The sequence below is a fragment of the Populus nigra genome, chromosome 1 (genome assembly GCF_951802175.1).
Source record: "Populus nigra chromosome 1, ddPopNigr1.1, whole genome shotgun sequence".
Lineage (NCBI taxonomy): Eukaryota > Viridiplantae > Streptophyta > Magnoliopsida > Malpighiales > Salicaceae > Populus > Populus nigra.
The window spans coordinates 39,249,254-39,266,124 of NC_084852.1; the positions used below are offsets into that span (position 1 = coordinate 39,249,254).

Genomic DNA, 16,871 nt, shown 5'->3' on the forward strand with positions numbered 1-16,871 from the left:
GTGCTAGACCAAACAAAGAATAATGGATGATGAAGTAAGTTGAATTGAAATAATAAGAGGAGTTGAAATGAAATGAGTGAATAATATTCCATGAAATGAAATTTAAAGAAATTTCATGAAAGATTGGAAATAACATATTAGAATCATTTAAACCTAAGTTGGCATAGGGATAGAAAATGAAAAAGTTTATGGTTATAATAAATTGATGTGAGTAAATGAAATTTGAGTTATCTGAAAATAATTGAATGTGATTTGAATGAGTGAAAGGATTAAACTACTTGAAAATAATTTGTGAAATTTCTTGAAAATAGATGAGAGTTGATTGAAAGTTGAAAAATGAAACTTTTGAAATAAAAATTTTGAATTAAAAATAATTCTGATTATGATGATATAAGAAAGGATGCAAAAGCTATACAACCGTTAAAAATAATAAGATAATAGTAGACTTGAGATAGATGCTAACACCTTAATAACTCTTATTTTTTTTTTAGAAGTCAATATTAACTGTTGCTTTCTTTGATTTCAAGATTTTATTGAAATCATAGTAGTTGGTAATATGTATGTTGAAGTAAGAAATTTATGCTGGAAAATAGAATTATTGGTTTCCAAACTGGAATGCTGGAATAATTGGCATTCAAGCAAAGTTGTTGGACTAATTGATATCTAGTTGGGATTATCAAAATTATTAGCTTTCAAACATGAATGCCAGAATAATTGATACCCAAGTAAGTTTGTTAGATCGATTAGTATCTAGTTGAGATTAATAAAATTATTGGCCTTCAAATAGAATTGTCAGAATAATTGACATCCAAATAAGGTTGTTGAATTGCTTGGTACCAAGTTAGGATTACCGGAACCTGAAATAATTGCCATCTAGGTATTGTTGTCAGATTGATCGGTATCCAATTGAAATTATATGAATTATTGGCTTCTAAACAGGAATTCTTAGATAATCGGCATCCAAGTAAGGTTGTTAGATTAATTAGTATTCAATTGTGATTACTATAATTATTGGCTTCTTAATAGAAATACTGAAATAATTGATAATCATGACAATTCATTGAATTTATGGATAACTGAATAATGGTTTCCAGATTAATTAGTATTTGTAATGAACAACCAAATTAATTAGCTATGAAGTAGGATAGTTGAGTTACTAAGCAATTAAAAAAAGATAACTAAAAGTTTGTTGTTTGAATGATTAGAATAAAAAGAACAAAGTATAAATAAAGAAAAAATTATAATTGGGAATGGATTCTTTAAGAATTATTTAACATAATATAAATTCATATTGAAAAAATATTAATGTATTGTCATTTTAATTCTTGTTTCAGGTCTTTTACAAGGTTGTCAAGAATGAACTTTTGTTATTACTTCCTTGTACTAATTATTAGAAACAAGATGTACATAATTTTCTATTTATGGGCAATGAATCATAATGTCTCAAGTATTTCTTTTGGTGTGTAAACTAAAGTAAATGAACTTTAATGTTTTATTAGAGAAGAACTTGTATTTATATAGTAATTATGTTTATCTTATACCATTTCTTTATTATTCAAGTTTTACATTGCTTTAATAGTGTAATATATTGATTATGTTAAAATGATGTGGTGGAATATTATTGAGATATTAATGTGATGAGATTCTGTATAAATTGGATTGATGAATCAGATTGATTTGCATAATTTATATTGATGTTGACACTTGGGATCATTATACATTAAAAAAAATTTTGCTTAAATTTTGATATGAATAAAAAGATTTACTCTGGTTTCAACAACCATGACTTTATATGTTGTTAGAAGTTGATATAAAAATTAGAGATGTTACATTTCCAATGTTTTTTGTGGGTATTGATTATGATTGAATTTGTCCATTTTGACAATGATTGCTAATAAAGATGTACAATTTGACATCCCGAACTTTTCAAATTTTGTTTTCAATACATGCCTTTGGAGATAGTTCTAATTTTTTTAAAAAATTTATGTTTGTGAATCTCTATACCAATGACTTAAGAGACTTTACCCAAATCCTCATATTAAAGTTTTGAGAAAGAAATTGTTTAGTCTCATGTAGCAAAACCAAGTTTTTAAAACTCCATCATTCATTAATTTTTTTAATTCTTTCAATGGAGATGTGACCTCATCTCTTATACCATAACATAGAGGGATTCTCATCAATTTCGCTCCTTTTAATACCAGAATTAACATGCATTGATAAATAATTGAGCTCAAAAGTGAGGTCTAGATCAATTTTATATAAACCATCAATTAATGTTTTATCACCAACATAAAATTTATTTTTTCAAAATACTAAAAATATTTCAATTAAATGAAAATCCTTAACTAATATTATAATGTTTGGAAATTGAAATCAAATTTCTAGAAAATGATGGAACATAAAAGATATTTTTCAAATCCAAACTAAATCTAAATTTTAAAATTAATCTAAAAGTCCTCGAAACTTCAATTTCAAAGCACATACTATTTTTTAAATAGATGCTCTTTCATTTTCTTTCGGCTTCCTTATACTCGGAAAGCTTTGCATGGCATTAATAACATGGATTCTAAAACTAGAATCAATTCACCATGTATTACTAAGAGTTTTAATAATAATAAAAAATATTCATCACTTATTAAAGATATGAGTTTACCTTTCTTGACAATCTTTCTTAACAGGTCCCTATTTCTTGCAGAAGAATTATTTTTTCCATGCTATTTGTTTAACATATCTATATGTTTCTTCTTTTAAAGAGTTATTTTACCCTTTTTGGCATTTCTCTAAACTTACAAAACCATATGAGCACTTTCAGATTTATCAAGTTTCAATAATTCATTAATTGATTATGTTTTCTTATGTATGTTATAAAAAAATCTTAGACAAATCATTATACATAGAGAGGGAGTTTAAAATGAAATGAACTAAGAATGAATAAAAAACCAAACAAAATTGAAGGGTAGTTAAGTAATTATCTTGTGAAAAAAAATAAAAGTTAAAAACACCCTTGCCACCAAGTTATTTTTTATGTGTTTTAAAGGGTAAATTAATAATTTTTTTATGCAATAAAAATATGAAAATAATGATTTACCTCATTTAAATTAGTAATGCCAACTAATAAAAAGATCATTTTACCTTTTAAAATTCAGCTCTCCACATGAAATTTTTTTAATGCTTTATAGCAATCCATAATGCACTTAATCTTGCTCCAATATAAAACATTAATGAGACTTAGGTTTTTTTCCAAAAAAAAACTTATATATAATAGAATTTTTAAGTAAAATACAATATAATAAAGAAAAAAAAATCAATATACATATTTTTTAGAATGTAAACTTGATATAAATCGTTTTTATTTCTTAAATAATAATCAGTTGGGTTAGAAACATTTTTAAAAACTCAATATACAAATTTTTTTAGAATTAGTGTATTTTTAGACGAGATGTACCTGCTGGGATGTAACATATACTACTGTTACTGAGGCCAGAAGGTAGCAAGGGTGGTTCCATGGTCTAGCGGTTAGGACATTAGACTCTGAATCTAGTAACCCGAGTTCAATTCTCGGTGGAACCTATATATACATCCCTTGTTTTTTTCAATTTAAATTTAGGTACCAATACGCAGCGTTTTGGAGGGAGGCACCAGTTAATAATAAGGAAATATAAAACACGCGATTTGTGATTGTGGGTGTCGTAGGCATAACCTTCTTTCCTTCCCCCAAAACAAACAAACATAACTCTCTCTCTGTCTCTGGGTATTGAAAATTATTTAGGGTTTGGTTTGGGCGTCAAAGAAATAAAAAATCAATTCCCTTTAGTAAATAATCTCCATATCATATCATATCCGGATTCATTGAAAATTAATCGCCTCTTAAATATCAATTAGGGTTCACAAAAATCCATTTTCATACTATGATTATAATCTCTTCACCTCTCGCCTTTCTTATCTGTGAAAATCTTCGTGTTTTCGGTCCCGGCCTCAATCCTTTCTCTCCTTATTGTGTTGATCATTACTCAACTTCTCGCTAAATCGATTTTCTTTTCTTTGAAAACTGAACATGTAAATCTGTCGTTTGCCCTTTTTCTTGCTGAGCTTTTTTGTTGTTTTTTTTAATTAAAAAAAGCTAATTGGATCTTATTGAGGACTTGATTGAAAAAGAACAGGCACACGCTAATTGTCGGATTGTGTTTTATTTTGGTCTCTCTGTGTGCGTGTGCGTATTTTTGTTGAAATTAAAAATTATGCCACAGGAAGATTGTGTTGCTGTTTCGTTGAGGCGTAACTTGTCGAGAAGACGGTCGTTTAGGTCAGTTGGGGGTGTTGACAGAGATGATAGAGGCTGGACTTCGCTTCATATTGGTGCTAGAAAAGGTGATCTCAAACAGGTAATTATTGTATCTTCCTTTCTTTTTTTGGCTTTATTTATTTTCTCTCACTTTTTTTTTTTTTTTCTCTGGGGCTTGTTAAGTTTGCTACTTTGCTACTTGTTGCGACACTGGTGTTTATACTTTATATTGATGAGGAGTTGTATAGTTTATATCTTGTTTATGTTAATGGATGTCCTTTAAAGATTTACTTGAGTCTTTTTACGAGTTGTTGTTTGCCAGGGCAATATGACGGGAATTTCTTTATAAGCTGCAAAATAATGTTCTTTCTTTCTTTCAAAGTTGTAACCTTGTCTTTAGTTACTGACTTTATTTTAGTGGATTGGACATCAAAAATTCGTGGCTCAATGAGGATAAAGTGTTTGGATTCTTGAATTAGTTAGTTAATCCCCGCTAGTTATTTTGAACAATTATTGGAAGGTTCTGGTCTGATTATTGGTAGCTATTTTGGCATTGAACAACTTTAATTAGCTGGCACCCTAAACACCAAGATGAGATCTTTCGCCATAGAAGTCTCCTTTTCATTTGAAGTAATTTGAGAAAAAAAAAGTCTCTGCTCTCCCCTTATGCCCATGCCTACATTAGATCTTCTACAATCTGCTACATACACGTGCTTTCCTGGAGTTGTTGGTACAATAATCTGTTCTATCTCTTCCATTCCAGGGGTGGAAAATTAGATAGAAGAATGGGGTTCCTCGAGAGCCAGTTTTTTTATGTTGTTTATGTCATATTATCCTCTCATTTTAACTTTAATTGCCTTGCATCATTGTGTTTGTGTATATTTTCACTTACGCAAGCTTCCATGTAAATATCAAGAGGCGCTCTTTTGTACTGAAGGAAGCTGTGCAAAGAATTAGACTGTGGGTAATGGGTAGTGTTTGTTGATTGAAGATTTTTTTTAACAGGTGAAACATTTACTCGATGAAGGAATGGATGTTAATGTGCCTGCATGGGGCCCAAAATCAAAAGGCCTGACCGCGCTCCACCTTGCTGCTCAGGGTGGTCACCTTGAGATTATGGATGAATTGCTCGCTCGTGGTGCTAATATTGATGCTAGAACCCTGGGTGCCTGTGGTTGTAAGTATCTTCAACTCATGGAAGAGAGTTTTCAAGCACCTAACTCCCTCTCTGTCCTCCTTTGTTTCTCTTCTCAATTTATATTCTGCGACTGTGGTAGCTGATACATATTTTTTCACATTTCACAGGGACACCACTTCACCGTGCTGCAAAGGAAAGGAAGAAAGAAGCAGTCAAATTTCTAATAGAGAACGGTGCATTCTTGCCAGATGATATGAATGATAGCAGATTTAACCCGCCACTCCATTACTGCACCGGTCTTGAATGGGCATATGAGGAGATGAAGCGTCATCAGAGAGAGAATTTGTCAGCAGGCGAAGCATCCTACAGCTCTGAAAGCTAATACCTTTAATCATCGTCACCTTGCTGCTTTCTGTATTGCACTAAAAAGTTCAGTGTGTTGTATTACTGTGCTTACCTGGGAGTCTTGAATGTTTTTCTGTTATGATGTGAAACTTTTCACATACACAGAAACTACGTTGTGTCTGATCCATCCAGACATGAGTTGTAATTTCGAAATTCTCTATATTTTTAATCGAATGGTGTGATTATTGTGTGCGTGCTTATTTACCCAATTATCCTATTAATTGAAAATATTTTTGGCATGTCTTGGTTTAAAGTTTGAAAACACTTTTATTCAATGTTTGCCACATTTTTTTATGAATGAAAAGGAAAAAAACATCTCACTACTTTTTTCAGGTTAATTGAAATAGTGTTTTCATGATTTTACTCCTCACCAAAAGAATTAAAATCCAAAAGAATTAAAATTGGTTATTGGGAGTATTGAGGTATTTTTATAAGGCTTATTAATTATTATTGAATTTATAAAAAATAAACGAGTCTTTTCATTTTAAAAGCAAAGTGAAAATACATTTTAAAGCAACAAACTTAAAAATAATATGAAGGGGTATTTTATATTTTTATAATTAATTATTATTATTATTATTATTAGGTTAGAAAAGAGGCAATTTGGTATTTAAATAAAATTTAAAAAAACATAGAGCACAAAAAAATGACTAAAAAGTCTTTAAAAACAAAAAATCTAAAACTTTTTTTTTTATTATTACAAATTAGTTAATAAACAATTTGATATTTGACTAAATATAAAAAATAAAAAATAAAAAAGCGACTAATGCATGCATCACATGTGTCAGCTTGTGGGAGGCGCCTACGCCATTCAACCGGTGCATGCGACGCCTCCTAGTAGCCAAAATCACTCTTTTATTGTGTCGTTAGAAGCGCTGTGATATCCTCTTGCTTTTAAAACGACACATGTGGTTAGTGGTGACACGTTTTGTCACTGACAACACTTGTTTTTTGCCCTCATTTTCTTTCTCATTAACTTGAAATTTGTGCTAGCCATACAAAATTTAAAAGCTATCCTTTGATTTCTTGGGATTTACATTTCGATCCTTATATTTTTTATTTTTATTTTTATTCTTGGTCCTTTTGTAAAATTTTGATTCGTTTTCAATTTTATCATTCAATTTTAATTTAGAATATGTGGTTTTGTCCAATTTGATTCTTAATTTTTTTATTGTTTTTTATTTCTTTTGGTAAATTGATTTTTCTTTTCAATTTCATCATTCAATTAAAAAATTAATTTATTTTTTATTTCAATTTTAATCCCATTCATTTGATTATTTTAATTTTTTGGGGTCTTTTTGTTAAACTAACTTTTCTTTACAATTTCACTCTTTAATAAAAACCAAAATTTATTTTTTGTTTCAATTTTGATCTGTATTCCTTTAATTGATATTTTTTTTTGTTTTTAATTCTATTGTATAATTGAATTTTTTTTTTCAATTTCATCTTTCAACATTTGATTAATTGAGAATTGAGCTTCATAGTTTTTTCTAGATAAGTTTCTTTTAGTCTAATGATTTAGGCCACTAGCTTGAAAAGTTAATGCGTGTTGAAATCGTTTCTATTTTTTCTTACTTATTTTTTTTCATTGTACTTTTTTATTTTATAAAAAAAGCTTTGTGGTTTTCTTTATTTTTTCTATGTTGAGTTATTTGATTTCATAACTTAAATCGTAAGTTTGACGAGATAACTTGGGTTGACTCGACCATAATTACTGAGGTTACAGGTTTGACATGCTAACTCGAGTTGACTCGATGAAATTTTTAAGGTACTGTTTTTACCCAAATTTATCCTTGTGTATTTAATAGGCGATAAACTGAGTTACATCATTTGTTCTCTTTTGAAAATTTATTTTTCCCCAAGTTATCGTGATCACTTCTATTTTTAATTTGGTTCATCTACTCTCATTGCTCATTTTTTATCATCTAATTAAAATAAAATGAACTTATTTGATCAAGTTAGGTTTATGACCAAGTCACATATTTTTCTTCCTTCTTTAAAATGCTAGGACACCTAAAAATTATTTTTTATGCAAAAAATAGTTTGGAACCATAGCGTAACACAAGTCCACACCTAGAAAAGGACTCTGTTTGTTTGCTAAAAATAGTTTCATTTTAGAAAGTGGTTTTCTTGAAAAGTAAATTCTTAAAAAGTGAATTAGTTTTTTATGTTTGACACTGTTATGGAAAATTGGAAAACACTTTTTAATATTTGATTGTGCTATTGAAAATAACTTATTAATGTTTTTTTAATTTATTAAAAGAATGAGACCAAATATGACAGATAAAAAAGTTAAAAGAGGATGAAATTGAAGAAAAAACAATTATAATTTCATAAATTATTTCAAATAAAACAAATAGCAATTAAAAAAAGAAGGATCAAATTGAATAGATAAAAAATTTAAAAGAGGATGCAATTGAATTTTTTTTCTTTCTACTTTTATAAATTATTTCAAATACAATAAATAGCAATGAAAAGAAACGAGACCAAATCTGATAGATAAACAAAATGTTAATTAAAAAATGATAAAAAAACAAATAACAATAAAAAATAGGACTAAAGTTGACATAAAAATCAAATTTTAAGGGAAAAATAAAAAAATAAAAAAAGATTCAAAACAAAATATATAGTAATCAAAAGATTAAAGATCAAATATGATATAATCAATAAATAATAAGATATTTTTGAAATTTTTCAAGGAGAAGAAAAAAAAATAGTTGGGGCTCAACTGCCGCACCTCTACTGAATCGCGCCGCATCACTAGAAAGAATTCGACGAGACGCTTCGAATGCTGCCGCAACTCTACTGAATCGCGCCGCATCACTAGAAAGAATTCAACGAGACGCTTCGAATGTCACACTGGAAGCCAACGTTTGGTTGACAGGGCACACTGCATGTGCTGATTGAAGAGTGTGGATACCTCCCACACATCGGCAAGTCCACTGCACGAGCCGATCGTCTTTTTTAAAACAATATTTTATATTTATCAAAATACTGAATTGCCCCATAATCCACTTGATAATTACAAAAAATAATGAAACGATAAAAAAAAATCTAAGGATATCAATTTAACAAATTTTACTTTTAATGGTAATTTAACAAAGTAATATAGTGATTTTACTTTATTTTTATTTGCTTTTTTAGAAGTGTATACCATTCAAAATTAATATTTTTCTGAAAATCAAAACATTTTTCTTTTTAACTGAATTGTGTTTTTCATTCAGCCAATTTTTTCCCACTAACTTTTCTAATGTAAACAAGTTTAACAAACAGGAAAACACCCAGATCAGTTAATTGATTTCTGAAAAAAAATCTGTGAAACCCATTTGGATCGTCCATTTAAGCCAACATTGAATAATGGATCGTCCTCTCATGGCGACACACACAAAAAAAAACTGGGTTTAACCCATTTGGGATTCTGCCCAAACCATAGGAAGGAGCTTTTCCCCATTCCCCATGCTTTGTTGTCTCTCTTACAAAACCAATCTGTTTTGTTTGTTTTAGCAGAAGACGACACCGAAACACAATCAGAATACCGGGAGCACTCTTTCTGACAAAAGAAACAAACAATGAAACTAAGTTGAAGCTGTTCAATACCAGATAAAGTTATTACTAGACAGAAAAGAGAAGTTGTACGAGAGAATCTGAATTGAAGTTTTTATTAGAAGCATGTAAAGCATCTCGAACTGGGAATTCTGTCAATGAACATGCTTCTCGCTCTTGTTCTTTGGAAGACAGGTCAGGTTCATTTGAGAAGGATTCTCACGCTGAGGATGTGCTTATGGTTGTTAGGTAATGCAAATATATTTTTAAAAAAGAAAAAAAAATTGCAATTCAGTGATAGACCGGATTGGATCAAATAAATTGAATATAGTTTGAAGAGATTATATATATATAAAAATTAAGTAATGACAACAAATGGACTAAATTAAAAAAAAAGTCATAACAATAATACGGGAAAAAATATTTTTGTAAATAAAAATAAATGATATAGTTCAATTCTTAACCATCTAAATACAGAAGGGTGAAATTGATAAAAAAATAGTTCAAATTAATCCAAGTTAACATGACAAGCCTGTAACTCGAGGAATAAGGAGCGAGTTAACCTGAGTTAACCAACTAAATCCACAACATAAGTCATGAGATCGAGATAACTTAATAGAAAAAAAAACGTAAAAATTCACAAAGCTAGAAAGAAAATAATAATAATAAAAAAGATGTCAACCCATATTAATTTTTTAAACTCGTGACCCAAGGAATTAGACTATAAACACCATATTTGAAAAAATTATGAAGTTCAATTTTCAATCAATTAAATATTGAATGATTGTAGTAAAAATAAAATATCAATTACACCTAAAGATCCAAAACAAAAAAAGATAATTGAAAGAATAAGAATAAAAAATAAAACACAAAATAAATTTTACTCTTGGATGAAACATGAAGTTGAAAAAAAAATTTGAACAAAAGGACAAAAAAATTAAAAAAATGAGGATTAGAATTGAAGTAAAAAATAAAAACAGATTTTTGAGTGAATGTAAAATTGAGAAGAAAATTCAATTCAATAAAAGACCTAAAAAAATAATTAAAAGAATGTGAAACAAATTGAAAAAAATAATATATGGCAAATTGAGATTGAAAGATGAAATTGAAAAGAAATAAAACTTATATAAAAAAACTAAGAACAAAAATAAAAAATAAAAAAATAATGACTGAAGTTGAAATACGTACAATAAAAATAAAGAAGGTGGTCCACATATAATTTTGAGAGGAGAAGAGACAAAAAAAAAAATTTTCACCAATCACCATCATCCACACACACCACATCACTAGAAAGATGATGTTACAATGCTTCCAAGTTCCAACTACATGTTAGAAAGACATTTTTTAACGTCTGAAAGTGCAATCTACACCGCTTGATTATGTAGACGTCTCTCATATGCCCCAACTTTTCTTTTTTAATATTTGTTTAAACACAAAATTTCTTTTAAACAAGCCTTATAATAATGAAAAACTATCGTGGAAAGATAAAAAGAACCATTGACATAAATTTTAAATTTTTTAAAGATATTTTGATCATTTCACTATAAATTTTTGTTTATTTATTTATTAATTTTTATATTTGGTCAAATATCAAATTATTTAGTTGAATTGATAATAATAAAAAAATCATTGTGAAAAATTAAAATACTATCTAATATAAATTTTAAATTTCTGACTTCTAAGAATATTTTGATTATTTTATTGTGTATTATAAAAAATCTTATTTTTCTCTTAGTTAATGAATTTTATAAAAAGATATAATTACCCTCAATAGTTAATATTTAAAATTTTTTAGCTGAAGAGTCAAAACTTTAAAAATCACTGTTTTAGTTATGATTTCGCTCTAAGATTCCTTCTTGGTGTATTTTTTTTTAGTTTAACGTGGGTATATAGATTAACTTGCGTGCATCTCAATTAATTCAACGAGCTCTGAAGTTAACGACCATGTAAGTCTCCAGTAGCTATCATATGAGCAACCACAAGGCTCGAACTTAAAACTATAAAGAAAACAAACTTCTTGGTCTCAAGTTCTTATTACTAGGTCACCATCTAAATGATTTGTGATGTAACTTTTGTTAATTCAAGTTCTTGTCTTTTTTGAGTTGCTTTGTTTAGTTTCTTTTTTTTTTTATTTTTTTGAAAAAGTTTAGACTGTTTCTAAATTATAGGGCTTTTTAGTTTTTTTTTTTTTTTATTGTGTGCTATTAGTCATTTCTCAATGTTATTGCATAAACCAGCTAAATCCCTCTTTTTTCATGCGGTTTCGCTTTAGAAAGGCGATTTTGTTTCTAAAGAAGCATAATAGAAAAGATGATTTTTTTAGTAAATTCGCAAGGGGGATTTGAGGGTAAGGATTTAAAAGGAGTCTAGGGCTTTTTTTTATATATTATTAATATGAATATTCAGACCAACTTACATATATCTTAATTAATCTTACAGATCTTAAAATTAATGATTATATAAATCTCTAATGACTCTAAAATTTATAAGATTCAAATTAGTAATTTTTATGGAACAAATTTAATACCTGAACGGCTGAACTATACCTTTTAAAATTAAATATATATATTTTTTGTTTGGTGGGTTGTTAAATATGTTGTTTGTTACTGGCATAATTTACTAATGCAGAGAGCAATGCCAAGTTTTATTTCATGCTTAGTTTTTTTTTTTTAATATTTGAATTTACTCGTTACAAGTCTAAATTCAACCAGATCATAAATGCTACCAGTGGAAGGGATGTGTTAGTGATTACGGCTGTAGGTGGTGGTAAGAGCCTGTGTTACCAACTCCCGGCTGTTCTTAATGATGGTATAATCCTTGTTATAAGTTATTATTGAGTTTGTTTTAAATTGTGGATTTAAGTGAGAAAAAAAATATCCAAGTAAGAAAATAAATATTTATGTATTTGATTCATAGAAGAATTTAAAGTTGTTATATTTTAGATAATGCTTATTTATTTATGAGTGTTTTTATTCTTATATTTTATTGGCTAGAGAGAGAAGAAAAAAAAAGAGTTTTAAATTATTATGAATTTTAGGTAAGAGTAATTTTGTTTAACACTTTAAAATATATTACTTTTTTTTATAGTGAATTTCTTTAGCCATCTGGTCTCGTGGAGTAAGTTTAATTTACTAAATCATGTAAATTTTACTTGTGTTTTTATGTAATTTATTTTATTTATATTTATATTTCTCTATTTACAAATTAATTTGAAGAAATTATGCAATATATTATTGATAAAAATATACATGAAGAACATCCTTACAATACTACTATAAAAAAACAAAGAAGATAAATAAAAAAACCGGTTAAGTATAATTATGCTAATTTAATTAATTAATTAATTGGTTTTTGTGCAAATATTTTTTTTATAATCATTTAATTGATTAAAAAATAATCTTTAAACAACATGAATAAAAAGTCAGACTATATCCATTGTATAGGCCACGTGGTTGTCGGGACACCAGCTTAATTAAAAAAAAACATCATATTTCAACATTTTTTTTTATAAAAATGTTAAATTTTATAAGTGATCTTTAAAAAAAAAAAAAGTTAATCAGGCGACACTTTAATCAGCTCTGACAGAGTTTACTTCAAAGTTTAAAACACGACCGGATCTAACGAGCAGGTCATGAGTCATCACAATGATTTATTTAGCTTCACTGAATTTAAATAACATTGCTGAGAAGTTATCCACGACCACGATAGCGCCGCCCGGGCAACTTCCTAGTATTAGCTAAAGAACCCAGCCCAGGTGCTGTTAAAGAATTTTAAGAATTTTCAATCAAATCCTTCCTTCCTCCTCGTTATTATGAATCATGAGCAACAGCAGCATATCGAAACACAGACGGCCTCGGACAGACAATAAATAACATGAAGCTCTCCTTCTCAATTCCATCAAATTCGAGTTCGAAGGCAAAAAAACCAGTCTCAGACAAAGACGAAGGCCAATCAGACGATAACAACGCCAAACAATATGTCACCGAATTCGATCCCACAAACACCCTACAAAGCACTCGAACCCCAATTATCCAACCTATACAAAACGAATACCAACCCCACAAAAAATTGAAAAACATCGATCTCCTTCTCCACCCTGACCCCTCCACCGACCTCCGTTTCGAACTCCAAACCCTCTCCCCCGACCCCCCCGATCCCATGTCTTTCGGCCTCAATCTCCGTCAGCCCACCGCCACCGCCACTTCTCTGACCAAAGAAGCTAGAGTTGAGGATGTGATGTTGGAGAAATTGAGGTATGATTTGAAGAGGTTGCCAGAGGATCGAGGGTTTGAGGAGTTTGAAGAAATGCCAGTTGAGGATTTTGCCAAAGCGTTGCTTAAGGGCTATGGTTGGCATGAAGGGAGAGGTGTTGGAAAGAATGCTAAAGAAGATGTTAAAATCAAGCAGTACACTAAAAGAACTGATAAAGAAGGTTTGGGCTTTTTTTCTGCTTCACTTGATTCAAAAAATAGTAATAAAAATGGTAGCATTGGTAATGGTAGTGGTAGTGTTAAAGAGAAAGAATCAGAGAAGAATAAAGATGAGTTTTCTGTGGGTAAAGAAGTTAGAGTGATTTTTGGTAAAAAGGAAAATTTGGGTTTGAAAGGTACGATTGTAGAGAGGCTGGGTTCGGATTCGATTATTTTGAGGGTAGAAAAGAGTGGGGAGAGTGTGAAAGTTCGGGTTTCTGATGTTGCAGAATTGGGGTCGGGAGAAGAGGAGAGGTGTTTGAAGGAATTGAAGGATTTAAAGATCAAAGAAGAGAAGAAATCGGGTGATGGGGATAGGGAACACCGGCCTGTTAATAAGAGGAGCGTGGAGAGTAGAGAAAGTTTGATACTTGAGAATGGTGGCATTGTTAAAGAGAGAGGAGTTCAGTGGCTTAGGAGTCATATTCGGGTTAGGATAATTAGTAAGGTCTTGAAAGGGGGTAAATTGTATTTGAAGAAAGGAGAGGTGGTGGATGTGGTTGGGCCTTACAAGTGTGATGTAAGTATGGATGAAAGTAGGGAGTTGGTGCAAAGTGTAGATCAGGATCTTCTTGAGAATGCATTGCCACGTCGGGGGGATCCAGTCCTTGTTCTTTATGGGAAGCATAAGGGAGCTTATGGGAATTTGGTTCAAAGGGACTTGGACAGAGAGGTTGGGGTTGTGCAGGATTATGGTAGCCATGAGTTGCTTAATGTCAAACTCGAGCAAATTGCAGAATATGTTGGAGATCCCAGCTACATTGGCTATTGATTCTCTTGGTGAGTATTGCAGACATCCCAGTTCCATCAATAGGTTTTTTGGGATACTTTGTCTTGATGCTTATAGTGATATATGTGTATCTTTTCAGAATTTCAGATACTATGAGGAATTTATGGGTCTTATGCTATTTTAATTGCTACTGTTGCTTCAGAAGATACTTTAGATAATAAATTGTTTTTCAATCTTGTTTCACTATTTTCACTAATTCTAATGCAAATGCATGTTGAAGCATATGATTAATGTGAACTTGGAATAAAAATTTCATCACAGGTGAATAAAATTGCTTGACAAACTCTTGCTATTCTAAAATGCTTTTACATTTGAATTGCTATTGTTGCGTCAGAAGATGCTTTAGATGTAAATCGTTTTTCTATCTTGTTTCACTATTTTCACTGATTCTAATGCAAATGGCAAATGCTGATGGCTCATGTTGAAGCATGATTAATGTGAACTTTGAATGAAAATTTCATCATATGTGAATAAAATTGCTTTTCAACAAACTCTTGCTATTCTAAAATGCTTTTAAATTTCAATTTTGAAGATCATAAGTTGCCTAAGCTTCAAGATTGTGAGTTCTAATCTGTTTGAATTATCTTTAAGTTCTTAGCTGGTAATTATTACTGGCCCCAGTTTTTAATCCTTATAGTGTTGATTGGGGCCATCTTTTATTTTTTTCATTGGCCTTCACTTAATAATCTTAGCCAAATGCCTTTTCTCGCTCAAGTTCCGAAGTTCGTGCAAAACTAATGAAATCAAGTTCCAGAGTTATTCTAGGCTTCTAATCATATAGGTCAAGCCACTGAGAATTCTTGTTATTGTAGGAGAATTTCAGACAAGATGTTAGGGGTTTTGCAAATAATTGGGAATAGGAAATAAGATTAGCGGGGTTGCATCTTACTAAAAGGAGAAAGTATTGACAGGCTTCCCTTTTTTTCTTTCCTCTTCCTGCTCCCCTAACTCATTTGATCACTGAAAGGGTGCTTGAAGGGAGCAGGGGCTGTATCTTTAAGATTCTGTTTGACAATCAAGTTTAAATGGAGAAAAAAAAACAATCAAATAATGAAAGACAGATAAACCTATTATCATACTAGCCTTCTTGGCTCTTTGGAATTAATTTGCTAGGAGTTTGTGGTGTCATGTCTAATAAAAAGGGTACATCATCTGATCCACGAGGTGCTAAGGCTGAAAATTACCACTCAAAATTTGGTTGTGATTTGAATCTTGCTATGTTTCAAAAAACTTTATCCGTTTCCTTGTAACAAAAGAAAAACAGAAATGGTTGTAGAACAAAGATAGTTTCTTCCATCATTATGAATGATTATAAAAATTTTGGTTTGCTGTTTTGTGCCATCATCCTTGCTCTCTCTCTCTCTCTCGCTCTCTTTCTCTCTCGATTCTCTTATCCCAACTTTTGAGCCCCCACCACCGTGTCTCCTTAAAGCAGCACCCGAAATCTTTGGTTTGAGGTGAAACTCGCTCTAGCATGTTTGGTTTTCAATGATAAAATTAATTTCTACTCTTATACCATTTTGAAACCAGTTATTGGTTTCGATTTTCTGTGTTCAGGAGTATAAATAAAAACCATTCTAATGGTAAGTATATTTACCACGCACTTTTGGTCTGATTTCATTATGGAATCAATTAGTTGCTCCTGCTGATATTGTTTGCTGCTAGATTTTGAATCTTGTGTTTCTTGTTGGCGTGATTATTGTAATTTCAAGTAGTAAACATATTGAACTCAAGCTTGCTTTGTTTTCTGAGTTTTTTTATTGCCGCTTATCTTTCTGATTTAACAATTTTAGCTCTGATATGTCTGCAGGATGAGTGCTGATGCATAACACAGAAGGAGCATGTTCAGATTTTTCCGATATTTGATTGTGGAGTCCCAAAGTTTGCCCATTCCTGTACACAACTATTGCCTTCCTGTAATTGCTCTTTTGGTTTGATGTAGTTACATGACATTCTGCAACAGGATTAAGATCAGTCAGATGGAGAGACCTTCCTCGGTTTAAAGATCTGAAGCAACATGTCATTAGCCATTTTCAATGGAAAAAACGAAATTAGAAAAGCTAGATTGCCAGTTTAATTGCTATAATTGCCTAATTGGTTATCTGAATGCAGATTGCATTTGGAATGGTAATGGCGACTGGAATGTAAACTGATATTGGCTCTATGGCTTGTGTGTAGAATAAAAACAATTGTAACACTGGTTGGTATAACAATGCAGTAAAAGAGATCACAGTAACTCGATGT

At 30.4% G+C, this 16,871-nt stretch overlaps 2 protein-coding genes and 1 non-coding gene across 3 annotated transcripts; all 3 read left to right on the plus strand.

Annotated features, from left to right (window-relative positions):
- The first annotated feature begins 3,498 nt into the window (after positions 1-3,498).
- TRNAQ-CUG (transfer RNA glutamine (anticodon CUG)) lies at positions 3,499-3,570 on the plus strand. The gene has a single exon. It is a non-coding gene; the product is annotated as a tRNA-Gln (tRNA).
- Positions 3,571-3,690: 120 nt separating this feature from the next.
- LOC133681017 (phytochrome-interacting ankyrin-repeat protein 2-like) lies at positions 3,691-6,025 on the plus strand. Its single transcript, XM_062104101.1, has 3 exons — positions 3,691-4,382; positions 5,288-5,459; positions 5,588-6,025. Exons 1-3 carry the CDS (start codon positions 4,239-4,241, stop codon positions 5,800-5,802), a joined length of 531 nt encoding a protein of 176 aa, XP_061960085.1. The 5' UTR covers positions 3,691-4,238; the 3' UTR covers positions 5,803-6,025.
- A 6,958-nt stretch (positions 6,026-12,983) lies between these two features.
- On the plus strand, positions 12,984-16,863 carry LOC133675709 (protein MOS2-like). The gene is made up of 2 exons (XM_062097171.1): positions 12,984-14,617; positions 16,438-16,863. Exon 1 carries the CDS (start codon positions 13,242-13,244, stop codon positions 14,607-14,609), a length of 1,368 nt encoding a protein of 455 aa, XP_061953155.1. The 5' UTR covers positions 12,984-13,241; the 3' UTR covers positions 14,610-14,617; positions 16,438-16,863.
- Positions 16,864-16,871: the final 8 nt, after the last annotated feature.